At 35.9% G+C, this 26,630-nt stretch overlaps 1 protein-coding gene and 1 non-coding gene across 4 annotated transcripts in view; one reads left to right on the top strand and one right to left on the bottom strand.

Annotated features, from left to right (window-relative positions):
- Window positions 1–21,352, top strand: part of Eip78C (Ecdysone-induced protein 78C) — a 908,078-nt gene extending 886,726 nt beyond the window's left edge. For all 3 annotated transcript variants that reach the window (XM_067786959.1, XM_067786960.1, XM_067786961.1), the window contains 3 exons: window positions 2,792–3,318; window positions 6,469–6,744; window positions 10,193–21,352. In XM_067786959.1, coding sequence (XP_067643060.1) covers window positions 2,792–3,318; window positions 6,469–6,744; window positions 10,193–10,570 — 1,181 coding nt within the window. In that variant the 3' untranslated portion in view covers window positions 10,571–21,352. The remainder of the gene's footprint in view (window positions 1–2,791; window positions 3,319–6,468; window positions 6,745–10,192) is intronic.
- On the bottom strand, window positions 7,444–7,589 carry LOC137234072 (U4 spliceosomal RNA). The gene has a single exon (XR_010947675.1). It is a non-coding gene; the product is annotated as a U4 spliceosomal RNA (small nuclear RNA).
- Window positions 21,353–26,630: the final 5,278 nt, after the last annotated feature.

Genomic DNA, 26,630 nt, shown 5'->3' with positions numbered 1-26,630 from the left:
ATAAAATAGCTTTATGTTTTTAGGGTAACTACTCATTTAGATCAGTACGACAAAACGCCTTTACGCCAGTACGATTTAACTAAAGTACGAATATACGATAATACGCCAGTACACCGCTATTGCGTTAATAAGTTTGCATGCTACTACTCTGATACGTTGTAGTGCTCATGCGCTGATCCTACGCTTATATTACGCTTTTATGTTTATATTCCTCCCACTTGAGGTATAGGTTATTAGTAGTAACTTATTACGTTTATTTATTTTTACGCCTCCGATTGCTTGGATCCAAAATTTCGTTCGATGGCATAGCCCTTTTCATTCTGAACCAAGCTGAAGTTTTAGAAATCTTAAAATAACCGGGAAGTAACTTAACTATCGATTTCAAGATTTTCAAAATTTTGACAGATTTACCAAATTTATCGATCAGTGCGCGCGGCCGCCTAGCGAATTGCTTTCAGTTAGGTCGTATTGCGCTCTACTTCTCAATTCGCTTCAGGATACCGAGTCTCTAGCGAACCAGGAAGTTAAGTAAGAACAAATAAAAAATGTATTTTAGTATTATCCATTGATCCCGGCTCGTGCCTTTTATGTTGTTGGTTATGGTGGATTATACTCACGCTATAAACTATGTTCTAATTTTCAAGTTTCTAGCTCACTGGAAAACTATATAAAGACCAACTTTCGTGCGCCACCTGGCGGTATCTTTTATATTTAACTCAAAGAGTGTTATTAAAAGTAATTTTCAAAATTTGCGGACAAACAAGAAAATGACCATGTTGACTCATGGGCTTTTGCATAATTATTTCGATTAAGAAATAGTTCGATTTTATAACCTCAAGACGATAAGCATTCACTTTAGCGGAGCTTCTTGGTACAGTATTTCATAGCATACCAAAAACATATTCGCTGTCACTCAATCAACCACAGATGTTGTGAGTTCTGAATGAAAGGTTCAAACAGTAATCGCCTATGCTTTTTATCGCAACTGCAAGAGATTCGGCATTATTAAGGCGGACATATTTGCTTTAGCCACCTTAAAAGGCTTACTAAGCTCGATAAAACACATTGAAAGAGAGCGACTACCACGCCTCCGTGGAGAAGGCGCGGTAGCATAGAAACGCCTTGTGGGGGCCTGGTATTCTTCTGTAAGTTGAAAACGAACAAATGTTCTTCACAGAGCTGCAAAAATATAAATTCAGCTTCAAATAAAAATTCAGAGTTTGTGTCATCAATACGAATGCATATGGCGCATTGAAGTTTGCTAAATCAGAATAAACAACGTAAATATTTAATATTTAATTATACACAAGTAATATAAAACAATGCACACCAAATGTTAAATCAATTCGTTCAAAATCATTCAAGCAAATCAGCGGCGCCCTGAAAAAGAGAACAAGGTTAATTTGAGTACAAAACGTATTAATGGAATTTCAAGCATATTGAGATATTTATACACTTTTAAGTATTAAAACACTTGGGTATGTATTACTAATAAGTATTAAAATTATTGGAATAAAAAAAAAGTGCACTAGTTTGCATTAGTCAGGATCGAACAGACAAAACAGTTGGAACAGAAATAGAAACAAGAATGAAATGGGAAGTGGAATAGAAATGGGAATTAGAAGAGGAATATGTATAGTAATAGGAATAGGAAATGGAAATAGAATAGGAAACGGGAGGGGAATAGGAATTGGAAAAGGAAATGGAATAGGGATGGGGATAGGAGTAGGAATAGGAATAGGAATAATAAAATGAATAGGAATTGGAATAGGAATACGAATAGGAATAGGAATATGAATAGGTATAAGAATAAGAATAGGAATAGGAATAGGAATAGAAAATGGAATAGGAAATGGAAAAGGAAATTGAATAGGAATAGGAATACGAATTGGAAAGGGAATAAGAAAGAGAATAGGGAAAGGAATAGGATAAGGAATAAGAATATGAATAGGAATAGGAACAAGAATAGAAATACGAGTTGGAAGAGGAAATAGAATAGCGAATGGAATAGGAATAGGAATAGCAGTTGGGATAGAAAGAGGAACAGCAATAGATACAGTAGTAGGAGTAGTAGTAATTTCAGGAGAGTCATGAGAATTGTATTAGGAATAGGAATTATACTTTTACCGGAATATGAGCACAAATAGGAATAGGAATAGTCATAAGTACATTAATGGGAATAAAAATAGGAATAGGAATGTGAATAAGAATAGAAATATAAAAGGGAATGGGAATAGGAAAAGGAATTTGAACATGAGTAGGAATAACAAAAATTGAAGATGAAGCTGGAAGGGAAAGAAAATAAATCCACTAAAATGTAAGACATCATCATTTTTGCTCTATTAAATAAAGAACTAAACACAAGTAGCGATATACCTCCGAGGAGATAAAGGTCGAATTTCTCTTCCAATTTGGGTCGTGATACTTTTTAATTTTTCGTACAAATTGGAGACCTACATGTTTTATGTCGACTCTGAACTGCATCTACAAGCAGATGGTTTTTTCCTGAGAAACTTTTCGTGGCAGAAATACGCTCATGGCCAGGGGTAACACCACTTAGAAATATTTTATTTTTAATTGAAACCCGTTTTTTAAGACTTTGATTTTTTTCTCTGTCTTGAACCTACGACCTTCAATGTGGTAAGCGAGCATGCTGCCACCACACCAATGCAGGGGCTCAACTTAATTAGAAGTATTTTAGACAATATAAGCTTAAGATTTCAAATATATCCTCAATAAAAAATCAAAATAAAGTTTACTAACAAACCTTTTTATCTTCATATCTTTGCAGCTGTACGTTACGGACGCGTACCCAAACGTTCACGTGAGCTAAATGGCACACCCTCATCAACGGATGATCCAAATGTTATTGTGCGTGTAAATACACCAAATACACCGCAAACACCACAAATGTGTTCAGTCGCCTCGTCACCCTCCGAATTGGGCTGTACGAGCCAAAATAGTGTTGCCAACACATCCAATACACCTGGATCTGGTGGCGTTGGTATGGGTGTTGGTGTAAATATGAGTGTTAGTGTTGGTTCCGGCGGTACTGGCGGTATGATGGGACAATGTGGCAATGTTAGTGTTAGCGGTATGAATGTTGTTGGTAATGGCAATATTAATGGTAATGTTGGCATGACAAATGTGGATAATAATGGTTGCGGTGTTGTAGTCGATATGCAAGGACCTGCTGGTGAATTAACTGTTTATGATGTTATTATGTGCGTATCGCAAGCGCATCGAATGCATTGTTCATATACAGAAGAACAGACAAGAGAACTGATGCGGCGACCAATGGCGGTGCCGCAAAATGGAGTAAGTATTATTAGATGTATATATAAAAGTACATATGTATGTATATGTGTGAATCGCTTATGTGCCTCAATAGAAACTCCTTTCCCTAATCACTTCCTCACCTACGTTCCTAATTTATGTTTTCATCAATGTGTTGGTTTTAACATAACACAAACTCTGACTGACGCATAAATTATCCCCATCATTACGATGATGTGCCGTCATGCGGTTTAACAATTGACCCCAATAAAGTCCAACAATAAATCTACCACCACCCTCTATAATGCGTGTTTGTGTATCCAACCGTTCGTTGACCTATTTTTTCCAAATTATCCACAATCTTTAATATTCTAATGGTTTTTTTAGACATTTGGTACATGTAAAGTAGGGCGTATCGGGAATAAACAAAAGTTCACCGTTCACAAATAGCGGGTATATATTGTAACGAATTTAGAAAAATTCCGCTTATTTGCAACCTTCTGCTTACGTTCGTATCGCTAAACTGTTGAATAAAACACTCCAATATTCTGTATTACAAAATGGTCTTTATTACACTACTTTAAGAGTACTTCGCACGTAATCTTCACTTCGCAATTGATAGCGTGCTTAAATCAAACTGATTACTGACTACACAGCTTGCTCTGCTTTTATACTCTCTGTCGCCTTGTCTAGACGTTTCTCCCTCTAGAATGTTCTACTTGGTTACCAGCTATATGCGTGTGTATTTGTAGGTTACAGTCTCCCGCATAGGCATATGCGTGTGTATATGTGAGTACTACTTCGACTGATGACTACATCTGTGTGTGTTATCTCCTCGTTGCCTTGTATGTATGTGGGTAAATGATGATTAATGTGTTTATGTAACTTGCTTTAATGTTTTTGTTGTTGTGCATTTACTTAGTAACAGCTTAGAGATGGTAATCTTCGTCACAATATTATTTGTATTTTTATCAATACAGTTTCGATACATTTACTTATTCAGATACGTAGCCATAATCGTAACTCGTGACAGAGACGTAATTTATGTACTCCCAGCGGGTTAGGGAGCTTAGAATATACCCCTCAGATATTCAAATTATTGAAGGATCTGTGTAGCATAACCTTCAAGGAGTTGCCAGCGCAATTTATAGCTTCGCCAACCCAATTGTCAATCCCACATACCCGTGGCGATCCTGTTTCATTAGCAATCGAGGCTCTGGCAACCCCAAGTTCGTCATAGAACTAAGGGGTGGAGGGCGGGAATGGCCTAGAACGTTCAATGTGGTTGTTGTTGAGGCAGCGATAAGGACACTGCCCGAAATCCTTACGGAGTGTTATCGATGTTGATGGTCCTTTATCGGATGCAGATCCGGTACGTTCCGGTAACAAACCACCATAAAGGTACTAGCCCGACCATCTCGGGAACGATTTGGTATGACCATATGCAACCTTCTAGGCCATACCGCCCTCCCACCCCCTAGATCCATCAGGTTATATTAAATTGTTCCCGGAAGGTACCGGATCTATATCCAATAAAGGACCATCATCCACAAAACCTTGGGGGAGTGTCTTTATAGCTACAATAACGTAATTGATGTATTTCTAATTTCGTCGTCCAAAAGACCATATCCATAACTTTAATGCGACTGTAACTAAAACCATAATCGAACCCACAACGGTTCCATTACCATAGTTGTAAATGAATCAAAGCGGAGGAATTTTTTAATGTCAGCTTCCAGAGTAAGCGTATTCATAACAAAAACCATAACAATGCTCAACTGTAAACGTGACCCTAACGTTACCGCAACTGTTACCGTTGCCAAAATAGTATCTTTACCATAACTGAAGCATTTTTAATTATCCTTCTACAGAAACTGCATTCGTTACCACAACCGTAACCGTAACTATAGCATAACCGTAACCCATAACTGAAGTATTTGTAATTATCCTTCTACAGAAACTGTATTTGTTACTACAACCGTAACCGTAACTATAGCATAACCGTAACCATGATCTCATCACAAACTGGTACTTAAATCATAGACGTAACTTAACCATCGATAATATATTTTTAATGCAACCTGCCACAAAAACAGCATTCGTAGCCTTTAATCGTAATGTCACTAAACCCATAGCCGTAACCGTAGCCATGACGTTAATTTTCGTTGTTACCGGTACCGTAGTCATCATTTCGCCATAGCGTAGCCTTAACCCTCACCACAATCGTAGCTTCAGATGTTGGCATAGAAATAGCTGTAACTGAAAGTTACAGTCGGCATAACGCTTATCGTACCTGCAACCGTAGCCTCAACTTTAATTATAAATCTTACCACGACCGTAACTATACCAGTTAGCGTAACCATCGCTGTAAGTTGAACCATGAGCATAGCTGAAATCAAAACCGTTTCTACAACACTCATAACAGTGACCTTTACTATTTAACTTTAATTGTTACCTTTACCATAACCGTAACCACAGCCGTCAAGGCAACATTTCGGGGCCAGTAAGCACCCATAGCCACGTCGTACCCGTAAACGTAACCGCAACAAGTGTGTACGTAACCCTAGACCTTAGTCGTAGTAAGGATAGCCGTTATCCGTACACTTAACTGCAACTGTAACTGTGAAGCTCGTTTTTTTACTCATCTTCTCTTGGCTTCTCGTATCCCACTTCGTCTTCTCTATATTTATCATTGCCATCATGCTGATCATTTTCTCCAATTTATCTCTTCACCTTATTTTTCGTCTTCCTCTTCTTTTCATGCATATTCTTTCGGCCTTCTACCTTTCTTCCGCTTTTTTTGCCCTTTCTCTTTATCTTCGATTTCGTGCTCGTCTTCGTATACTTTCCTTTCAACTGATCCCCACCACTATCATCATCAATATCATGACCATCGCCGTCATCGCAATTCTCCTTCGATGCCTCTTCCCCTAACTCTTTTCTTTCCTTTTTGGGCTCTTCTGTGAATTTTTTCCCTCCTCTTTTTCTCATAGTTGTCAATTAGCTTTCCTTCTTCATTTCACTTTAAATTGTTTCTCCAATTTTGTTGTTCTAATTTGGTGTATGTTCACTCCCTAAGTTTTGGAAGCCATTTGCGAAAAACATAAATCGTGAAGTATTTGTTTTTGGATAAACTCTAATTTACATGCATGCACCTATTTCTAGTATTTCTTATCTTTCTTTTTTTGCTAGATTGCCACATCAGTATCGGAAAATATGGAATTTCAGAAAATTTGGCTGTGGCAGCAATATGCGGCGCGCGTAACGCCCGGCGTTCAACGTATTGTTGAATTTGCGAAGCGTGTTCCAGACTTTTGTGATTTTACACAAGACGATCAACTGATACTCATCAAATTGGGCTTCTTTGAGGTGTGGTTAAGCCATGTGGCACGTATGATAAATGATGCAACGCTCACATTTGATGATGGCACTTATCTGACACGACGACAACTCGAAATTCTCTATGATGTAAGTAAACGAATTATTATATTACCCGGAAATTTTTATTTCAACTTTCCGAGCTCGAGATAGATATATTAAACGGCTTCTACCCGGACACTTAAAATTTGAAGCTGCACCGACTTTACGATGTAGTTATGCGGAAGCGAAGTCAAGCAACTTTTTCTCATTATGGAGATATTCTTTTGCTATAATATGGTTTAAATCATCCTTCCTTCTTCTTTTCGCCGTAGAAGCCTTGAGACCATATGGTCCCCACGGCTTGACCGGTGCACCGCAATTATTGTGGAACGTTTTGGAAACTCTCTGCACTTAGGCATAAACGGCTGTCAAAAAGCACCTTCCCAAATCTCTTTGAGACAGGAGGTAGACGCCGTGCTGCGCGGCCATATAGAGTAACAAATACTTTAAACTCGCAGTTGAGGAAAGCAATCCCTCCAGGGAGACGCGCGTCCCTCTGGCTTAACTTCGATCTGCATATTGTAATAGGTTAAACTCTTACTTATTCAGAATCAACCCCGGCATACCCAATGTTTGTCTCGGTTGTAACGTGTTCCCACATGACAACAACCATCTTTTCAATTGCAATGTGGAACAAACGCCTCTAACACCCATTTTTTTTTTCTTCAACCTTGTTGAAAGAGCAAGTATCCTCGGGATCCCTGTAGAAAATATTGATGGAAATTTGCGAGCGATCGGACGTATTACACGGGGCGAAGCAGTGCTACAACAATTCGTTAAGGTTTTACATTCAACACATTAGGCGAGGTTGTTGTTATAGTTTTTTTTTTAACTAGCAATAATCGTACCTCAGTAGAACTTCATTGGTTACGGTATCGCCTCTGCGCAAATACACTCCCAGAAAGTTTTAGGATAGCTTTCGCCAAGTCGGGTAGATAGGTTCAATATTCCTACTGAAACACCTTATGGAGCACTTTCATACCGCCTTTAGATTAGGCAGCACAAAATATCGTAAAATTCGATACATTATATGCGCTGGGGCGTGACATTCGCGGCGGTGGTGGGTAGGTTAGGTCAGGTTGAACTGGCCGGTCCATGAGGACTTCACATAGACTGAATAAGTCCTTAGTGCCACCAGAAATTTTTTTAACGACCAAACTGAAAAACCCTCTCAAAAACCAGGACCTATGTTATAAAGTAACTCCCCCGCTGACAAATACTAGAAGCTTCCTAGGACTTAAGCCACTTGCTGCTTCTAGATCTGACAGCTGTATCACTTCTTATAGCTGAGTCTTAGTCTGGCAAGCGCAGGGCACGAGTACAAAACGTGCTCGATCGTTTCGTCCTCCAACCCGCATCTGCTATCACTGACCAAGCCTAATTTAAAGGCATGTAACGCCAGAAAGCAGTGTCCAGTCAGAATATCCGTCATGAGTATAAAGTCCTCTCTTTTTAATGATAGAGGCAACTTTGTTGGTCTAAGGTTGTCAGAGCTACACATAATTTTCGACACTTTACAGCCCCACCCTTGGACCCACGCCTATCCCGGTCGATCATGTGCACCTCTCGCCTTCTTAATATCGTCCAATCCAATTGGGACGTCCATGGAGCAAGCTTCAAGGGATACGCCCTATTTAGCTAGTTCGTTCACTTTTTCTTTCCCATCTATTCCCAAATGGCTTGGGACCTAATATAGATGTATGCTTTTCCCTGTCCCGATTCTTTCCAGGGATTACTAACACTCTAACAAACTTTCAGATGCTTTGCTATGCGAGATTATTGCTTTAATTGCTGCTTGGCTGTCAATATAAAAGTTAACACGGCTGCAGTTTAAGCTATTCCCTCCCAGTGTTCCTACTGCTTTGGATACGGCTAATACTTCCGCTTGGAAAACGCTACAGTGATCTGGCAACTTTTAGGATCTGTTAATTTCCGGATCAGCACAGTATGCTGCAGACCCTACTCCTTCCAATACTTTGGAGCCATCTGTGTAGACATGCATCGCCACGTCCGCCATTTGAGCACCCTTTCGCCAACATCCACCTCTATTGTGGCTTTAAGAGCCCCCTCGAAGCACATATTGAATCAGGTAGTCTGTTCGTCCTTTAATTGATGACGCTATACTACTATGGCCGTATGGTCTGCGCTCAAGCTGGCATACAGTGCAGCCGAGGGCGTTGTTTTCAAGGCTCCCATAATTTTAAGCATTGATAGCTTGCCTGGTACTGGGTGACCGGGCTACCTTATGCAGCATATTATTCATGTCGCCCTTAGATTAGGCTGAACAAAACTGCCTAAAAATCACTACTTTATATTCCTTGTGGCTTGACATTTTCAGAAGTGTTGGGTGATGGTTTCATTGCAATTTTCTTGGCTGTAGTTCCTACGGGTGACCGTATAGTGCCAATAGCGAATGGCAGTTTCCTTCAATCTGGCAAGACCCCTTTTATAAATGTGGCGCTACAGCAAGACTACCCTAGATAGCAAAAGGGCCTCTGCTTCTTTGGTACTAGCTAAGTTTGGGAGATTGATGGAGGTCGCAACATTTAACTGAACGGAGATCTCTGCACCAACATTGCGGTCTATTTGGAATACTTGTGAGATCACGCCCCTCTTGCAATCTTCATTTGCTCCCAATCTTTTAAAACATCACTGGAGTAGGAAGGGGTGATATCTTCTCGAATCCCAGGCTCTCTGAGGGTATTCACAACGAACTTAAATTTCTTTCCGGTTTCATTTCTACTTAAATTCATATGAGAACGGAAGTGGTCTCAAATGAATTAAGAAAGAATTATTTAATTGACTTCGCTCTACCTAAAAGGGTTTAAAATGAACATAAAAATGTCTGAACTGTATTATGGGAAATTACATGCACTCCCCTCAATCTAAGTTAACCTCACCACTACTCGGAAATTATAACATTGTAAAGAATTTTGGGAAATTCTGCTTATATGAAACTTTCTGCTAACGTTCTAATCGCTAAACTGTTGAATAAATCATTCCAATGTTCTGTATTGCAAAATGATCTCTATTAGACTACTTTGAGAGTTTCACAATTACACTTCACAATTATACTTCACTTCGCAACTGATATCGTGTTTAAATCAAACTGATTAGTCATGCCTCAGCTTGCGCTGCTTTTATACCCTCTGTTGCCTCGTCTGCATATGTCTACTGAGATCTAGACGTTTCGCCTTCTAGAATAGTTGTTTATTTACTAACAGCTTAGTGATGCTAAAATTCGCCACAATATATCTCTGGAATTATTTTGACTTGTCCGTTGGGGTAATGAAGATCTTCTACTCGTACTGTTGTGCAGCAACTAGTAAAGATAACGGAACTAGGATAAATTTAAGTGCGGACGAGTGATGTCTTAGGGTGTGTGAAGTTTATACATATAACAAATATCTACTTTTAACGTCAAACATTTCGAGGCTCTTATTTACAAGCGTACCTTTTATTCACTAAAAAAAACCTTTTCCTATTCTTCTTTCAGAACGATTTCGTAATATCGCTAGTAAATTTCGCCAACACACTCAACAGTTATGGTTTAAGTGATACCGAAATAGGACTCTTCTCCGCCATGGTATTACTCGCCTCCGATCGTTCCGGCTTAGCCGAACCCAAAATTATATCACGATCACGTGAACGTGTCGCTGAAGCGTTACGTGTGCAATTGGTACGTTCACGTAACGGTACAACACAAGCGCTACAATTAATGCCGGCATTGGAGGCTAAAATACCCGAATTGCGTTCATTGGGCGCTAAACATTTCTCACATTTAGACTGGTTACGAATGAATTGGACTAAACTGCGATTGCCACCACTATTTGCTGAAATTTTCGATATACCTAAAACGGAAGATGATCTGTGAGCGGAAGGTGAACGCATGAGAGGATAAGCAGTGTTACTCAAAGAGTAAAACAATATTATGAGGGTGTAAAAAAGAGAATATGCCACAAAAGGCGTTAAGAGAGTTACTACCAAGAGAGAGCGTAACGAAAAAGCATACATACATACATACAAGAGATGGGTATTAAGCAGCTTTTGTGAGAGAACTGATTGAAAATTGCATAACTTGACTAGGCACACACACATACGCAGCGTAAGCAAAAGAGATTTATTAAAACTACATATTTGATACAATAAACTCTAAACAAATAAATACTATGGTATAAACGTTTTCTATAATTAAATGCATAGTTTTTAAGCTAAAAAAGAGTAAAATTTATTTAATTTATATATAGAAAAAATTGGAAATTTTTTAAATCAAGCAAAAAATTTACAAAAATTGTTTTAGAATACACAATTTTGACGTGATTATTAGCATGATAGCTAAAGCTGAGATTTTCCTACTACTACTTGAAAAATAAAGTGAACAAAACAAAATCATATATATTATATATGTAAATTCTAAAAAAATAAAAAATGTTGAGTTTTAAACAAAAATTATTAATACAAAAAAAAATATTATTTTAGTTAAGAAAATTTGCAAGCAGTTTTAGATATATGAAATAATTTTATTAAAATATAAATAACAACAAAATATGCATACATATAAACAATAATTAATCATGCCACAGACAAATGTAACATTTCAATATCAGAAAAGAAAAAACTAAAAATAAAAAGAAAGTAAATTAGCAACAAAAGCGAAAAATTAAAAAAAACGGCGTAAAATAGTATACATAATTACATACCAATCATAAACAATAAAAATTAGCTAATACCATTTAGCCGAACAACAAAGTTAAAGTAAAAAATTTTGCAATAAAACAAACTCCTTAAAGTATGCAACATAAAAATGATAAACAAACTCATACAAATAACGCCACGCTCTCAAACAACCAAATGTACGCACTCTAAGAGAAAAATTAAAAAAACTATATGTCACTTTAACGAAAGCTATGCAATATTTTGTTTTTCAATTTTTTTTTTAACAGTACATTGAAGATAGTAGTTACATACATAGTTAAGCTTAAAAAAAATAGCAATATAAATGTATGAATTAACGTATATGTATGTATATATATGACTACATTTATATATAACAACAAACAACAAATACTTACATATGTATGTATAGAAAAAGCAAAATTTTCAATTTCTTTTTTTCTACGTATAAAGCTTTCGATAATAACAAAAAAACATATTTCGATAATAAAATATATAAGTTTTTTTTTTCAAACCAAGCAAATATTTTTTTTATAAATACATATAAATAAAAAATCAATTTCTAGCGTGGCCGTAAACAGTAATCAATAACGTTAAAAAAATGCGTAGAAGATAAAAATAAAAATTTGCTATCCACAAATCTAAAAAAAATCTCAATTGTTAAAAATGTTACACTCCAAAAAATAAATTATACTTGTATAAGACTAACCAAGCGCTGCATGACAACATACATACATTAATGCCTACATTGATATGACAAATATTAAGTAGCATATTAACCGTCTGCATTTCAAGAAAATTAAAAAAAACTCAAACATAGCGAACAAAATTAAAACTAAATCTAAAACTGTTGTAAATAAATGCACGACAAAATAAATAAAAACTAAAATACATAAAAATTTTCTCTTCCACCAATACGCCAGTTTCTCCGTGCACTAGATGTGCATTAAAAATTTACAGACAAAACGAAATTTTAGAAAAGGTAATTTTTTAAACTTTTTTTGCCAACAATAAGCTTGAAAAACTGACAAACAAGTGTTTTTACTTTAAGAAAAATCAGACTTTAGTTAAAGAAAATTTCGATTAAAGCATTTGCAGTCTCTGTTGTCGTTAAATCGATATATTTGTATTTAAATGATGCTTTGTATTTTGTTGTTTTTCCGTCGCTACACCGTTATTTAAAAAAAAATTTAATATAATACCAAATGCTGCTCGATATATTTTCAATATTTGTCGTCTTCTGATATTTATCGATAACTTGTTCGATATATTTATCGATAAGTTTTTCTGTTATTTATCGATATCTTGATTGCGCTTGTATAACCTGCCAAACTGGTTCGGTAAAAAAATAAAACTCTTTTTCAATGTGTTTTCGATTTTATATATCAGTATTTATCGGTTGTCTTTTTCTAATATTTATCGATATCTCGATTTCACTTGCTTAACCAGTTACAATTTTCCGATAAAAAAAACTTTTATTGAATACTTATCGATGCGCTTTTTCCATATCTATCGATAACTCTTTTCGATATATTTTCAATTTTATGTAGCAGAATTTATCGATTATCTCTTTCTGAAATTCATCGGTTTATTGATTTAGCCAGTTAAAACTGTTCACTAAAAAAATCGACAATTTTTCGATTTTGTATATAGTAGTTATCGATTGTTATTTTCGGATTTTAATCATGTCTAGCAAGTTTGAATTTTCAATATTTCATAAATAATAATTTTTCCATACATTTTCAATTTCATATTTCAACACTTATCCATAAGCTTTCTCTGATACTATCGATATTTTGATTTTGCTTGCTTATCAAGTTCAGCTGGATTTTATTTTCAATACTAATCGATTAGCTTTTTTTCATATTTATCGATATTTTGATTTTGTTTATTTAGCAAGTTGCAAAAATTTGTTAGTTTTTATATATCATCATATATTTATCGATTGTATTTTTCTGGTACTTTGTTACTCTAACATGTTAAATTTATGAGATATATTTTTTTAACTTCTTTCTGTCAAAAATAATCGCTTATGTCCAGTTTTACCAAATTAATTCATCGATATTGTTCATAATCGATTTCTTATATAACCTGAGCTGGGTAGAGCTGGCCGATAAATAAGGATCTCCCATAGACTGAATGTGTCCATAGTCCGAGCTAAATTTTAGCAATTTTTCAAGTCATTTGTCACTTATCATTCCCAACAAGACACGCCAGTTGCTTCGTTGGGTTAACTGACGCCAATGGAACCAAAATCGGATATCGTTAGAAACTCGTACATTCGAAATGTTCTTCAATACTAGCCTGTAGCATAACGTGAAAATCTAGACATGACCGACTTGACATAAAAGGTTATGGCCGTCCAATAAGGCGCAATGGTCATTTCTACGCTGTGCTAACTGGTGCCAATTGGTAGTAACAAAGAAATTTAAATTACCGCATCTTTCAAGCGGAGTGGGGGACACGCTCTTCCTCTGCTTCCGCAAGCGGGCTCCGATAAGTATGATTTTTTGGCCGGATCAGTATCTTCCATTAGCTTATCTTAGCCTAGCCAGCGTAACCGCTGGACTATGTTGAGGGTTGTGATGTTTGCTCTATAATAACAGTCATTTTTTCGATGATTTGAAATTTAGAATACTGTAAAGAATTTTGGGGGATCCTGATAAATATACACCTTCTGTTAACTTGCGAATAGCTGAACTGTCGAATAAATAACTTCAATATTCAGTATTGCAAAATGGCTTTATTTCGACTACTTTGGGAGTTGTACTTCACAATAACAATTATACTACACTAATAGCGTGTCTATATCAAACTGACTAGTTATTCCTCAGCTGGCGCTGCTTTCATACTCTATGTTGTTGCCTTGTTCGCATATATCTTCTAAGGTCTAAACTTTTCTCAAACATACCTTCTGGCTTGGTTATTTATCTATATGCGTATGTATGTGTGGGCACATTTTCGAGGCAAGACAATTCGAAAATCTTCGACCACTTTTCCTTTAACAATTTTCGATTGGGACTTTATAACGAATGCAAAAGTATCGATAAGGAACTTATTCAATAAACGCTTTTCAAATATCGGGTACCCGATAGAATGGAAATAAAAATAATCGACAGCTGTATTGGAGTTTTGTAACTTTTTCATCGACATTTGCTAACGCTATATAACAAATCGATAAGTATAACGACTTAAATTTTCAATAACAATTTTTAACGATACTCCTTAACTTATGATGAACTGTTATCACCAAATAATAGGAAAATATTTTAAGATTTTTAACAAAATTAGCTGGTATGCTACTATTCTTCCATTTGTACAAAATTTAATACGCACTTATGGCGCGATGTTAAAGCCGAGTTAGTGAATGGGACATTCGTTAGCCCTAGTGAAAAAATCGTTTGTTACAATTTCGACAAGTCGCATCGTTAAAAGTTAGTAAATTGCACTGCAAAATCTGTACTGGAATTCAGTAACATTTTTGATATTCGCCATCGCTATATAATGAATCGATAAATATAAAGATCCCGATTTCTACAACAATTTTTCATCGATATTCGTTAATCTATGATCTTGTATTGTATTAAATATAGAATAATATTTAAAGTTGTTTAACGGCATTAGCTGTGAAGCCACTTTTCTTTCAATAAAACTCAATAAAATTGTCACTAATTAGCGATATCAAAACTGGGTTAGTGAGTAGCTAAGTTGTTATTGCACGTAAAAAATCGTTAGTAATTTCAATAAGTCGCATCGTTGAAAGTAAGTGAATTCACCTACTGGATACTTGTTTCCCGAAAAATATCATTCTAAAAGTACCCAAAAGAAAATGATGGTCTGTGTAGGCAAAAGTATTATTTTTTATCGTACTGTAACGATTTTGGGGGAATGCTGATAATTATACACCTTTAGCTAACATTCGAATAGGATCTGTCGAATAAACAACTCCAATATTCAGTATTGCAAAATGGTCTTTATTTAGACAACTTTGGGAGTAGCATTTCACAATCACAATTATACTTCACTAATAGCGTGTTTAAATCAAACCGGTCCCTGATTCCTCAGCCTGCGCTGCATTCTATGTGTGTGAAATATTCTCTTCCCTTCATGCTGCTAGTTATGTGTGTGAAATATTATTCGTTGCCTTCTATGAATGTGTGGATATGGGTGTTTTGCTATGATGTGTTCATGTACATATGTAAGTGTGACTGCTTGCTTTAATGTGTGCATATACAATAGTGTGGCTGCTTGCTTTATTGTTGTTGTACACTTATTAAGTAACAGCATAATGATGTATAGAACTGCTAATATTCACCACAGTATCTTAACGAACTTCTTGTTCTAGTTACTGTTAAACTCTCAGCATAATCAAACTGCCCAAACTTTAAAGTCTTTCAGTTCCTAATTGAGAAGTTAAAGCTGAGGTATTTTGGACTCACGAATCGATTTTTTATTTAAAAAAAAAAATATGGATGTGCCAAACAAAATTCGCTTTAGTCATTGGAACTTTTTGGCGATTATGACTCATAATTTGGTTTTCATCATAACTAAGGATTTATGAATATCGATACATCGTTTACCTCTCTTATCATTAGTAGTCGCTCTTTTTTTATTCGTATTCAATTGTGTCTCTCAAAAGTATATCCTGATTTCCAGAAAAGGAAAATTTAAAATAATCTTATCGCAAACTTGTATTTAGATCAAATATCGTTAATTATTGGTGCATCAAAAATTAGCATACCCAAGGTTAGCGGAAGTAAAGGCTTAGGGCCGTTTTCAACATCTCTACGTAAGTTCGAACTTAACTGGAGAATATCTATCATTTGAAATTTTCGTTTTCACCACCACAGGGTGACCAAATTTCAGTTAAACCGATTATTGTGACTATTTTTTAGAACAAATCGCAACAATCTATTGTTAAGACACGGGAACCAACTAAACAGCTGACTGTCAATGAGTTAAGCCCCCATTACTGATACTTAGCATAGACTTGACTTGACTTGGCGTAAACTTGGCAACTTGCCACGATTATACTCCACTTGGCGCATAAAATCTGGCATCATAATCAGCGTTGAAATTTATTTTTAAATAAATGTCAATTTGTATGACAAATTGTCAAAATGAAATGGAAACAAACAAATGGCATCTCAAAATGTAAACGTCACTTAGAACTTACATAGAAAATCAAAATTCAACAGACTTCTAAGTCAAGTTAAGTTTTGAGTAATCAGTAACATGCAATGTTCATTTAACAGAACTGTAAGTGACAGTTCGCAAGCCAAGTCAAGTCTATGCTAAGTATCAGTAATGGAGCCTTTAGCATGGAGAAAACTACAGTTTCAATAACTTATAGATAAATGACTTGGAACTGGAAATGGTGAAAAGGGCACTTAAAGTATATTGACTACAAGTATATCGATTTTAACTAATTTTCATATCGATAAATAATGATTGAAAAATCTAAGCAAGCAAAACACAAATTCCAAGAAAAGATTAAAAATATGAAAACGCTAAAAAAAATTTGAACGAAAAGGCATGAGAAAGTCTTTATTTAATTTATATGCATGAAAACCAACTATCGGTTAAGGCTTTATACAAGATTTAATTTTAAGATGAAAATATAACAAATAATGTTGCTTAATGAGAAAAAATAATGAAGTTTAAAAAATTCACCACAAACTTCGGCAATATATGTAGTATAACTCAAATCATAATTTCGAACTACGCCCATGGGTCAACTACATGGTTGGCTCATCTGTACACCAACAACAACATACCTTTGTTCAGATTATGAAAATCTACGTGTCGGTGTTTGGCGAATGGAATGGAATGAAAACATAAAACTTAGCAGTTTTTGTGTGGTGTAATAAAATTTTGTCAATGTGTTGGTTTCATTTTGAGTTTGCCATCTCTTTTGGACAATCCCTACTCCAGTGAAATTAATAAAATAAAATCAGCTCATGAACTGAGCCAACCATATAGTTGAGCCATGATTACGCCAATAAAATTGTATTTCAAATATTTTATACCTAGAGTCAATACAAACAAAAAAATAAAAGGCCAGCAAATATTATAGCCCAGTAATACAAAATAAAATAAATTTTTTTTTTTTATAATATAAGAAAAATATTTGACAAATCCTATCATGCTGTACATGACTGTCGTCATTATTCACCACACACACACGTTAAATATTTATTTCATTAAGTTCCATACCCCCAAAAAAGGAAAATTGGAAAACTGTAGTTTTAGAAACCAAATTTCCAAATCTAATATTTAATCTGAAGGTTTCATCTCAACTCAGTCTTATAGAGATGTTCTCATTTAACATTACATGCTTAGTTTAGATAAAGTTTCCAACCTTCGAAATCTTCCAAAATAATTATATTTATATGTATATGTGAAAATGCGTTGACTTTCATATTAAACTTAGCCTTAATGCATGTACTGTAGTGATGAACGATATACATCGTTGTGTTCAAAATTAATCGATTTTTTGTGGCTAAACATCATTGGTCATCATCACTGATAATTTTCTAGGAAATCGCAAAACAAGACGAATTCAGTAAAAGTTGGTGTTATGCCATCAGCTGATAGCTTCTTCTGGCTTGGTACGGCAGTAAACGAAATCATTTCATAGCGAGCTGTTAAAGCGAATTTTATTGCTGGGTGGTGGCATAACACCAGGTGATTGCTTGTTCTCGCGGTTTTTCAAGAAAATACTGGCACTTTACTTTGTATCGCGATGCGAGGAGAATTGGAATTCCTAGAGCTGCCAAATTACATATGCCTTTTTTCAAATGCGAAAGAAATTTTTTCCGATCCTAAGTACAAAAGAAGTGAGTAAAACAAAATAATGCAAGATGCTCCCCCCTATTTTCCGGTAGATCAAGCACATATTCAGCGAAATTAGAGCTTAAACAAAGCAATATTGAAATGAGGAAAATTTTTCCTTTTCACAATGATTTGACAGGAAAAAAATAATTGAAGTTGTACGCTTTTAGAAAACTCAAGGGAACCCCTAATGGAGCTCTTTCTACTATATAAGCCCTTGGGATTTCGAACTAAATTGTCCTGGGGAGGAATTCCTATATAATTATGTGACATTTTCAACAATTTCGGCTCACAGATCTCTACACCACTATAAATGGTTGAGATATGAACTTTACAATAACCACTCTTGGCATGATGATCAAAAGCAGACTGGGAGATGGCTACGCCATCTGACTTCGAAATCATGGGAATCATGAGAGCAACTAGACGACTGATTAGCTGGCAAGATCAGCTACAACCAAACAAGAAGTTATTTATAGACGAGCCTGCTTAATGTCGCATTATCAGATTATCTTTTAGACAGAAGCTAATGAGAAATAAAGAAAAAGATATATCCTCCACAACTAAGTATCATTCGACAGCCTTTTAGCAGCTGTTCCAGAAGCTACAAAGACGCTGAGAAGTAGAAATCAATAACAGACATTCTCTCCAAAGGCTTCCCTTTTTGCGGTGTCATACTTCGCTGTTTTAGTGATACACTTTTTAAACTAAGCAAAGTAAAATACTTGACTGAAGTGCTTAATGTTGTGATAAACTTGATGATTAATTTACTGCACTCGGTGTCTCCTACATACTTAGAAGGTACATTGTCACCATACCTGTAGGATTCCTCCCCGCATACTTCTGTGTCTAGCTTCTGCTGTATATTGTTTACCAAGGCTAATCCATACCAAGTGGTGGCAATGCGAATTCAACCAATTCGCCGTGCAGAAGGATGTCAAGTCAAAAGAAAATTTTCATTGATTTCGATTAACTCCGACATATTAAAGTTCAAGGCGCTGTATAGAATATAATCAAAAAGAAGCAACCAGCTGTTGTGATAACAACACCTAGTACTTAATTCGCCTTGTTGTTTACGTTGTCGTTGTTGTTATAGCAGCAAGCATTCGTTTACAATTAATAATATATTTAGAGCAAACGTAAACTAATCAAAGTTGCCAATCAGCTGATGGCTTCTTCTTGATAATTTCTAAGGCCAATTCAGTACCAGGTGTTGTTGTCGCATCAGCTGATTGCTTCTTCTTGATAGTTTTCCAAACGAACCCTTGTACAACAAAATGTCAGTTAATCGAAATCTATGAAAATTTACCACCACCTGGTATAGATTCGCCTTGATAATTTCCAAGCAAAGCCTTGCCCTAGCAATATGTCTGTTAATCGAAATCAATGTTAGTTTTATTTTGACTTGACATTTTTTGCATGGCGAATTGGGTCGAATTCGCTTTGCTATCACCTTGTATAGATTCGCCTTGATCTTATTTTCACATCCTTAATTAAGAAGGCACAATAAAATGAAATAAGCTATTACGTCAGCTGTTTGTGACGTGCAGAAAACTTCTGCGGCATTAATTGAGTGGAAGAATATGACTCGAGCGAAAAATAACATATATAAGCGGTTCATAAACTATTTTTTCGGAAAAAATATTTAAAGTTGAAAATCTCGCTGTATTTTACTCAAATATCATAACGCGTCCTATCAGCAGCTTTAGTGTAAACATCAAAAATAAAATTTTACAAGAGAAGGGTTTTAAGGTGCCACTCGATATTTCAAAAAAAATCCAAAAAGGTATTATCTTACCTCTTGTTGGAATTATGTGACTTGAAACTATATCGTTGCTCTTGAAACACCTTCTCCTGTAAAGTTTATTTTTTTTTGGCTTAGGCTGAAGAGAGAGTGCTCGCTATAAGCTATGGTAGCCTCTCTGTCGTCAGCCTTAAAGCCCCGTCACATAAGCAGTTTTTCATATAGATGCGTTTTTCTCAATCTTATGCATTATGAATAGATTGCACGTATTTTTAGGAGGAACGGTAGATTGAGCGACACTGGCGTCATCTGACATGAAAAAGTAGCCAACTTGCAATTTTTTTGCAAGCAAAGCATGAGAAGAAGAATTTGACATTTGCTTTGGCTAAGGGTGCTGGCGCACTTTGCAAGTGAAACTATTTTTACCACTCGTTGCTAGCTTTTCTAATATTTTTCGCATTTAAAAACTGCAATATAACAAATGAATATGACACATAATGTCTTAGGAACTATTTTTGTTGTCTAGGGAGAATGTTTATACCTGTGCTTCGCGAAATTTTGTATGAGAATGGGCAAGGCGAAATAAACTTCAATTGCCAAGTCTGAAGTTCCTTCCTTTATACTTATAAACGAAACATCATGGTTGATTGTTGCGATGTTACTGGAATGCATAAGCTTCTGTGAAACGCACCTTTATGAAACATTTAATTGTGCCGCGGCCTTTACACTAAAATTGCTATTAGGGCTCAATACATACGAGTACATTAATCCTCGCGTTCCAATGAAGCATTATCCAGATACGGATAGAGATTTAACATGCAAATGCAACAACAATGTGATCCATATGGAACAATTTGTTGTTGCATTTGCATGTTTAACTTCTATTCGTATCTGGATCACGCTTCCTTGGAACGCAACAAATGTCACACAGTGTTGCATTGCATCCAAAAAGAAATTATCGATTATTATTATAAAACTGTCAATCACTAATTTATTGTAAATATATACCATAATGTTTTCACATAAATTACATTATATAAATAAATATATAGGTAAATATGTGTTTTAAATCACTCATACAACATCATACATACAACCATACAAATATTTTAAAATTTTATAAATAAAAAAATAATAAAAATTCACCACATAAATGTCATGTAAAGTACATACACACAAATGTCACTTTCGTCCTTGTCATTTAAATAATTTTTAAGTTTCTTGTTTTTTTTTTTAATATTTTATAAATAATTAGAATAAATGTTAAGCTTATTATTTAGCTGATTTTATGTATATTTAAGTGGCAATCATCACAGCAACAACACTGCGCATTAATTAATATTATTTTGTTTGTATTAAATACTTTTTTATTAAATATAAAATTATATATATACATAAAAACTACATTACATTTTTTTTTTTTGCAATTTAAGTGTTTAAAAAACCGAACAAATCAATGAACTACAAAATCATTTTTATTATTTAGTTACATATGTAGATAAACATTTTCTTCTAAATAAAACTTCAACTTTTATTACATAAAAAAAGAAAAAAAATGGTTTTTATTTATTTATACTCTGACGAAGCCAAAAGTAAAATAGGGAATATATCTTATAACTTTAAACGAGCAATTCTTGTATATTTGTATAGGCGAACGATCTCTGGAACAGCTCAACCGATGTAAATGAAATACAGAGATAATGTATCACCTTCTAAGACTTTCTAGCTAGGTGTTGCCATTCAGAATGTTTCACAAGGTTACCACCTATTTGAAATTAAAGAAAAATTGCACAAGATATGCCGATATAGATATCAAACGAGAGATATTTCACTCCGCATTACAATGGGGACATTTTTGAGAGGGTTCCCATTTGGGGTTGCCAACCATTCGAAATTAAAAAAAATTGCATGAGATATGCAGATATGGGTATCAAACGAAAGGTATTTTAATCCGCATTACAATAAGGACACTTTGAGTAGGGTTGCCATTTAGGATTGGGGTAATTAGACGAAATAGTCGGTAGGTAGGTTGAACTGGCCGGTCCATGAGGACCTCACATAGACTGATTGAGTCCGTAGTGTTACCAGAAGTTTGTTTTAACGACCAAACTGAAAAACCCTATCAAAAACCAGGACCTAAGTTATAAAATAACTCCGTCCTCTTGGCAAATACTAGAAGCTTCCTAGGACTTAAGCCACTTGCTGCTTCTAGATCTGACAGCTGTATCACTCCTAATAGCTGGAATCTTAGCCTGGAAAGTGCAGGGCACGAGCACAGAACGTGCTCGATCATTTCCTCCTCCAACCCGCACTTCCTACATCTGCTATCACTGATCAAGCCTAGTTTAAAGCTATGTGACGCCAGCAGGCAGTGTCCAGTCAGAATACCCGTCATAAGTCTACAGTCCTCTCTTTTTAATGATAGGAGCAAATGTGTTAGTCTCAGGTTGTAAGACCTACACATAATCTTCGACACTTTACAGCCCCGCGCTTGAACCCACGCCTTTCCCGCTTGGTCGATCATGTGCACCTCTCGACTTCGCTTAATCTCGCCCAATCTAATTGGGCCATCTACGGAGCAAGCTTCAAGGGATGCGCCCTTTTTAGCTAGTTCGTCCGCTTTTTCATTCCCATCTATTCCCATATGCCCTGGGACCCAATATAGATGTATGCTTCTCCCTGTCCCGATTCCCTCCAGAGACTGCTTACACTCTAACACGCATTTAGATGCTGTGCTATGCGAGATTATTGCCTTAATTGCTGCTTGACTGTCAATATAAAAGTTAACACGGTTTTTCATCCCAGTTCATTTTGCGGTTAGTGTTTGATATGTTTTTGAAATCTATTTTTAAGGAAATCAAATATTGGTAAGAAAAAATATATAATATATGTACATATAAAAAAAGTAGAGTTTGATTAATGATGACATGTAGAACAAAGTGTGTTATGCGGCATACTCGAAGATTACCGAGCAAAGCTCGGTCGCCCAGGTACTAACCACTTAAGGAGGTGAGCTAATAGCCAGAGTCACACGAATATCCCAATTATTTTTCGATATAAACAAATTTTTTAGATACCATACGATACATTTAGGCTTAAGTTTTTCTACACAAGTTTTAGCTGCAGTCAAAACTAGCCACAAGCGTGTGTTCTCTTATCGACAATAGTCATAGATGACCCCCTTCAGTAGCTGAAAACTAATGGATTTGACAGACAAAGATATTGTGGCGAATGTTCACTAGGCTGTTAGTAAATAATCACGGAACAACAAAAACATGGAGCAGCCACTCTTATGAACATGTACACATTAAAGCTAGCAACACTTATGTACAAGGCAACGAAGAGCTATTTCACACACACAGATGCAATCATCAGCCGAAGGTCTTACTCACACATACACACGCATATAACTAAATTACCAAGCAGGAGATAAAACAGTTCTGGAAGGTGAAACGTCTAGATTTTTGGAGAAATATGGAGACGAGGCAACATAGAGTATAAAAGCAGCGCAGGTTGAGTTATAACGAATCAATTTGATTAACACACACTATATTGAAGTATAATTGTACTACTCCCAAAGTAATCTAAATAAGGATCAGTTTGCAATACTGAATATTGGAGTGATTTATTCAACAGTTTAGCGATTCGAACGTTAGCAGACGTTTGAAATAAGCGAGATTTCCCAAAATTCGTTACAATATCCATGCCAGGGTGGTACCAAAATCCGATTTTCAATGGAAGGAAAATATACTAGATAACACCCTCACGTGAAATGCTCATCTATTTATGACCGAAAAACAGTATTTGGTATCTATGGGTTTAACTTCAAGAAATCTATACCAATGGGATGCTACCCCACTATTTTTCAGGGAAAAGTCCATGCAAAAAAAGTTTGCGGTTGAGAATGTTTATGGAGAGGTTTATCCTCGAGGAGTATCCTCATTGTGTCAGACATCCAGGCAGCCTTGCGTTTTTTGCAGTCTTGCCACCAACTATTTCTTAGTTAGGCCATGAATGCATTGGAGTCCTAAATGATCTGAAAGCCAAAAACAATATATTGTTAATGTAGGTTTCCGGGCATGAAGGATATAAACAGGTAATAAACAGGAGAATACCCAGACAATCAGGGTGATATAGCAGCATTCTTTGGCCCAGAGCCCTTCTGTGGACTCACAAAGACATACACTAGGATAACCATAAGCGACTAAGCAATAAAGCATTTCCTACAACACAGGATTGAATCACCAGGGCAAAGACAGGGAAAATTTTTTATACTCCGAACAACGAGAGTATCAGCCAAACTCACTAATCTAAAAAAAAAAAAAAAAAAAAAAAAAAGGTAGAGAGGACCTGCGAACTACCACTGGGTACTACACGAGACACTGTAGTCTACGATATCACCAAAGTAAGTTAATTCTATATTAAATACACAAATCTGTCGCTTTTGTGAGCTGGACGATGAAACGCCAGCTCAGATTCTCTACGAATGTGTTGCTCTGGCGTGACTTTTATTCTTTTCGAGATATGGTACTTCGATATATTAAATGCCTCCCATTTCAGTATTAGGCTGAAAAGTTAAGCGCATTGGATCTAAATACAGGTTGCAGTGTATCAAGGCTTAAAAATTATAATACCCTCTAGTTTAATTATGCCACCTTGGCAGTGTAAACAACATCGACCATCGATCGAGCTAATATTTCTGTTTTGGAAGCGGCGTATCTCAAATCATCATAAGCCCACAGTCCTGCCCTTTCTGGCCTTCAGAGATTAGTCTAAATCGTAAGTCTTAAACATATTTGTTGACACTTCGTTGTCTTGATCATGGTTTCACGCCTTTACTACTTGGTTGAACATGTGCAGCTCTTGCGTTCTTTCTATCCCACCCAATCTAAGTAATTAGAAAAATTTTCTTGCCACTACATCTATTTTGTCGTTAACATCTATGCCCTTGTTACCGGGGGCCTAATATAGATGCAAGTTTCGTTTCTGTCCAGCGTATTGCCATTGGCCGATAAACATTTTCTTTCAGCCAAAAACCTTTTCAACCCGGTTTCGTTGTCGATGGAGCTAACGAAAAAGTTATTTGCAAGAAACTGCGTAAGAAAAACAGCGGCTTTTTAGCCAGGAAAAACTGAAGCTTACAAATATGCTCTCAGAAAAAAGTTTGCTACATTATAGAAAGAAAGCGCGGGACTGTAAAGTGTCGAAGATTATGTGTAGGTCTTACAACCTTAGACTAACACAGTTGCTCCTATCATTAAAAAGAGAGGACTGTAGACTCATGACGGGTATTCTGACTGGGCACTGCCTTCTGGCGTCACATGCCTTTAAAATGGGCTTGGTCAGTGATAGCAGATGTAGGAAGTGCGGGTTGGAGGAGGAAACGATCGAGCACGTTCTGTGCTCGTGCCCTGCACTTGCCAGGCTAAGACTCCAGCTATTAGGAGTGATACAGCTGTCAGTTCTAGAAGCAGCAAGTGGCTTAAGTCCTAGGAAACTTCTAGTATTTGCCAAGAGGACGGAGTTATTTTATAACATAGGTCCTGGTTTTTGAGAGTTTTTCAGTTTGGTCGTTAAAACAAACTTCTGGTAACACTACGGACTCAATCAGTCTATGTGAGGTCCTCATGGACCGGCCAGTTCAACCTACCTACCTACAGTTGAAATATATTCATATATTTCCATGGAAATATAAATAATAGCTTCCAACAATGCGGAAACATACGGACATAGCAAAATGTATTTAAATTAGAGTCAAAAAAGTCTAGAAAAACTTAACAAAATATAAAACGCCACACGTGTAACATTGTTCTTCTTTCATTTAGAAATGCTGTTACCAGATTATTGTATTACACAAATATAATGAACTTTGGTACAGAAAATCAGAAAATATTTTACTGATATACTTTGTTGTTGTGTTTAAAAAGTTTTTCACAATAATTTGAAAAGCTTTACGTCTTCTATGGTTTTTACACTTAGAGGAGTTACCTCATCTAATAAATTAAATTTTCAATGAAAATCAATAACTCTGAATTGAACAATTTTCGCCACGAATAAAATTAAAATGATGTGTAAGAGGAACAACACTTTTGTGACTACATAAACCCTGTTTCAGTCTTTTACGTCCCTGCACAGAACCCTAATTGACCGTTTTCAACAGAAACAACAATGGCAACCCAGATTTTCCCGTTATGCCAACTTAAGCGAGTGCCTGCCAAAAGGTAGTCAACACACTTGTACTTATCCACAATGGTTTAAAGCTTTGCGGCTTATACAAAACTAGCAATTGCGGGAATCATCATCACGAATGCTGGGCGGTTTTAGTGCGCATTTTGCTTTAGTCGCTGAATTCAATGTTGGTATTGCATACTTTTAGGCAAAGAGCTGTATTGTCGCAGTGTTCGAACTCCTACCACAATAGTTGTTTATACGGTTTTTTTTTTTTCAAATTCTACAACGCATTGAAATTTGCAATATTTCCTTAGAGTTTCTGATGTACATTCAAAACAAAACAAACACTTAACCAAAGTGAAGAAAACATTTCCTAAACAATTTTTTTTAAATTAAGGGAAATTTGGTAATAATGACAACAGAGGTCGACTGCTAATACGCGTCCAAAAATATCGGGAGAGGTGTCAAACGACGCGTCTTGATTAATAACCCGGAGGTGGAAAACAAAAAT

Source organism: Eurosta solidaginis, chromosome 5 (genome assembly GCF_040869045.1).
Source record: "Eurosta solidaginis isolate ZX-2024a chromosome 5, ASM4086904v1, whole genome shotgun sequence".
In the NCBI taxonomy this organism is placed as follows: domain Eukaryota; kingdom Metazoa; phylum Arthropoda; class Insecta; order Diptera; family Tephritidae; genus Eurosta; species Eurosta solidaginis.
The sequence above is the reverse complement of the archived record's forward strand: the minus strand, read 5'-3'. Positions and strand labels throughout refer to the sequence as shown.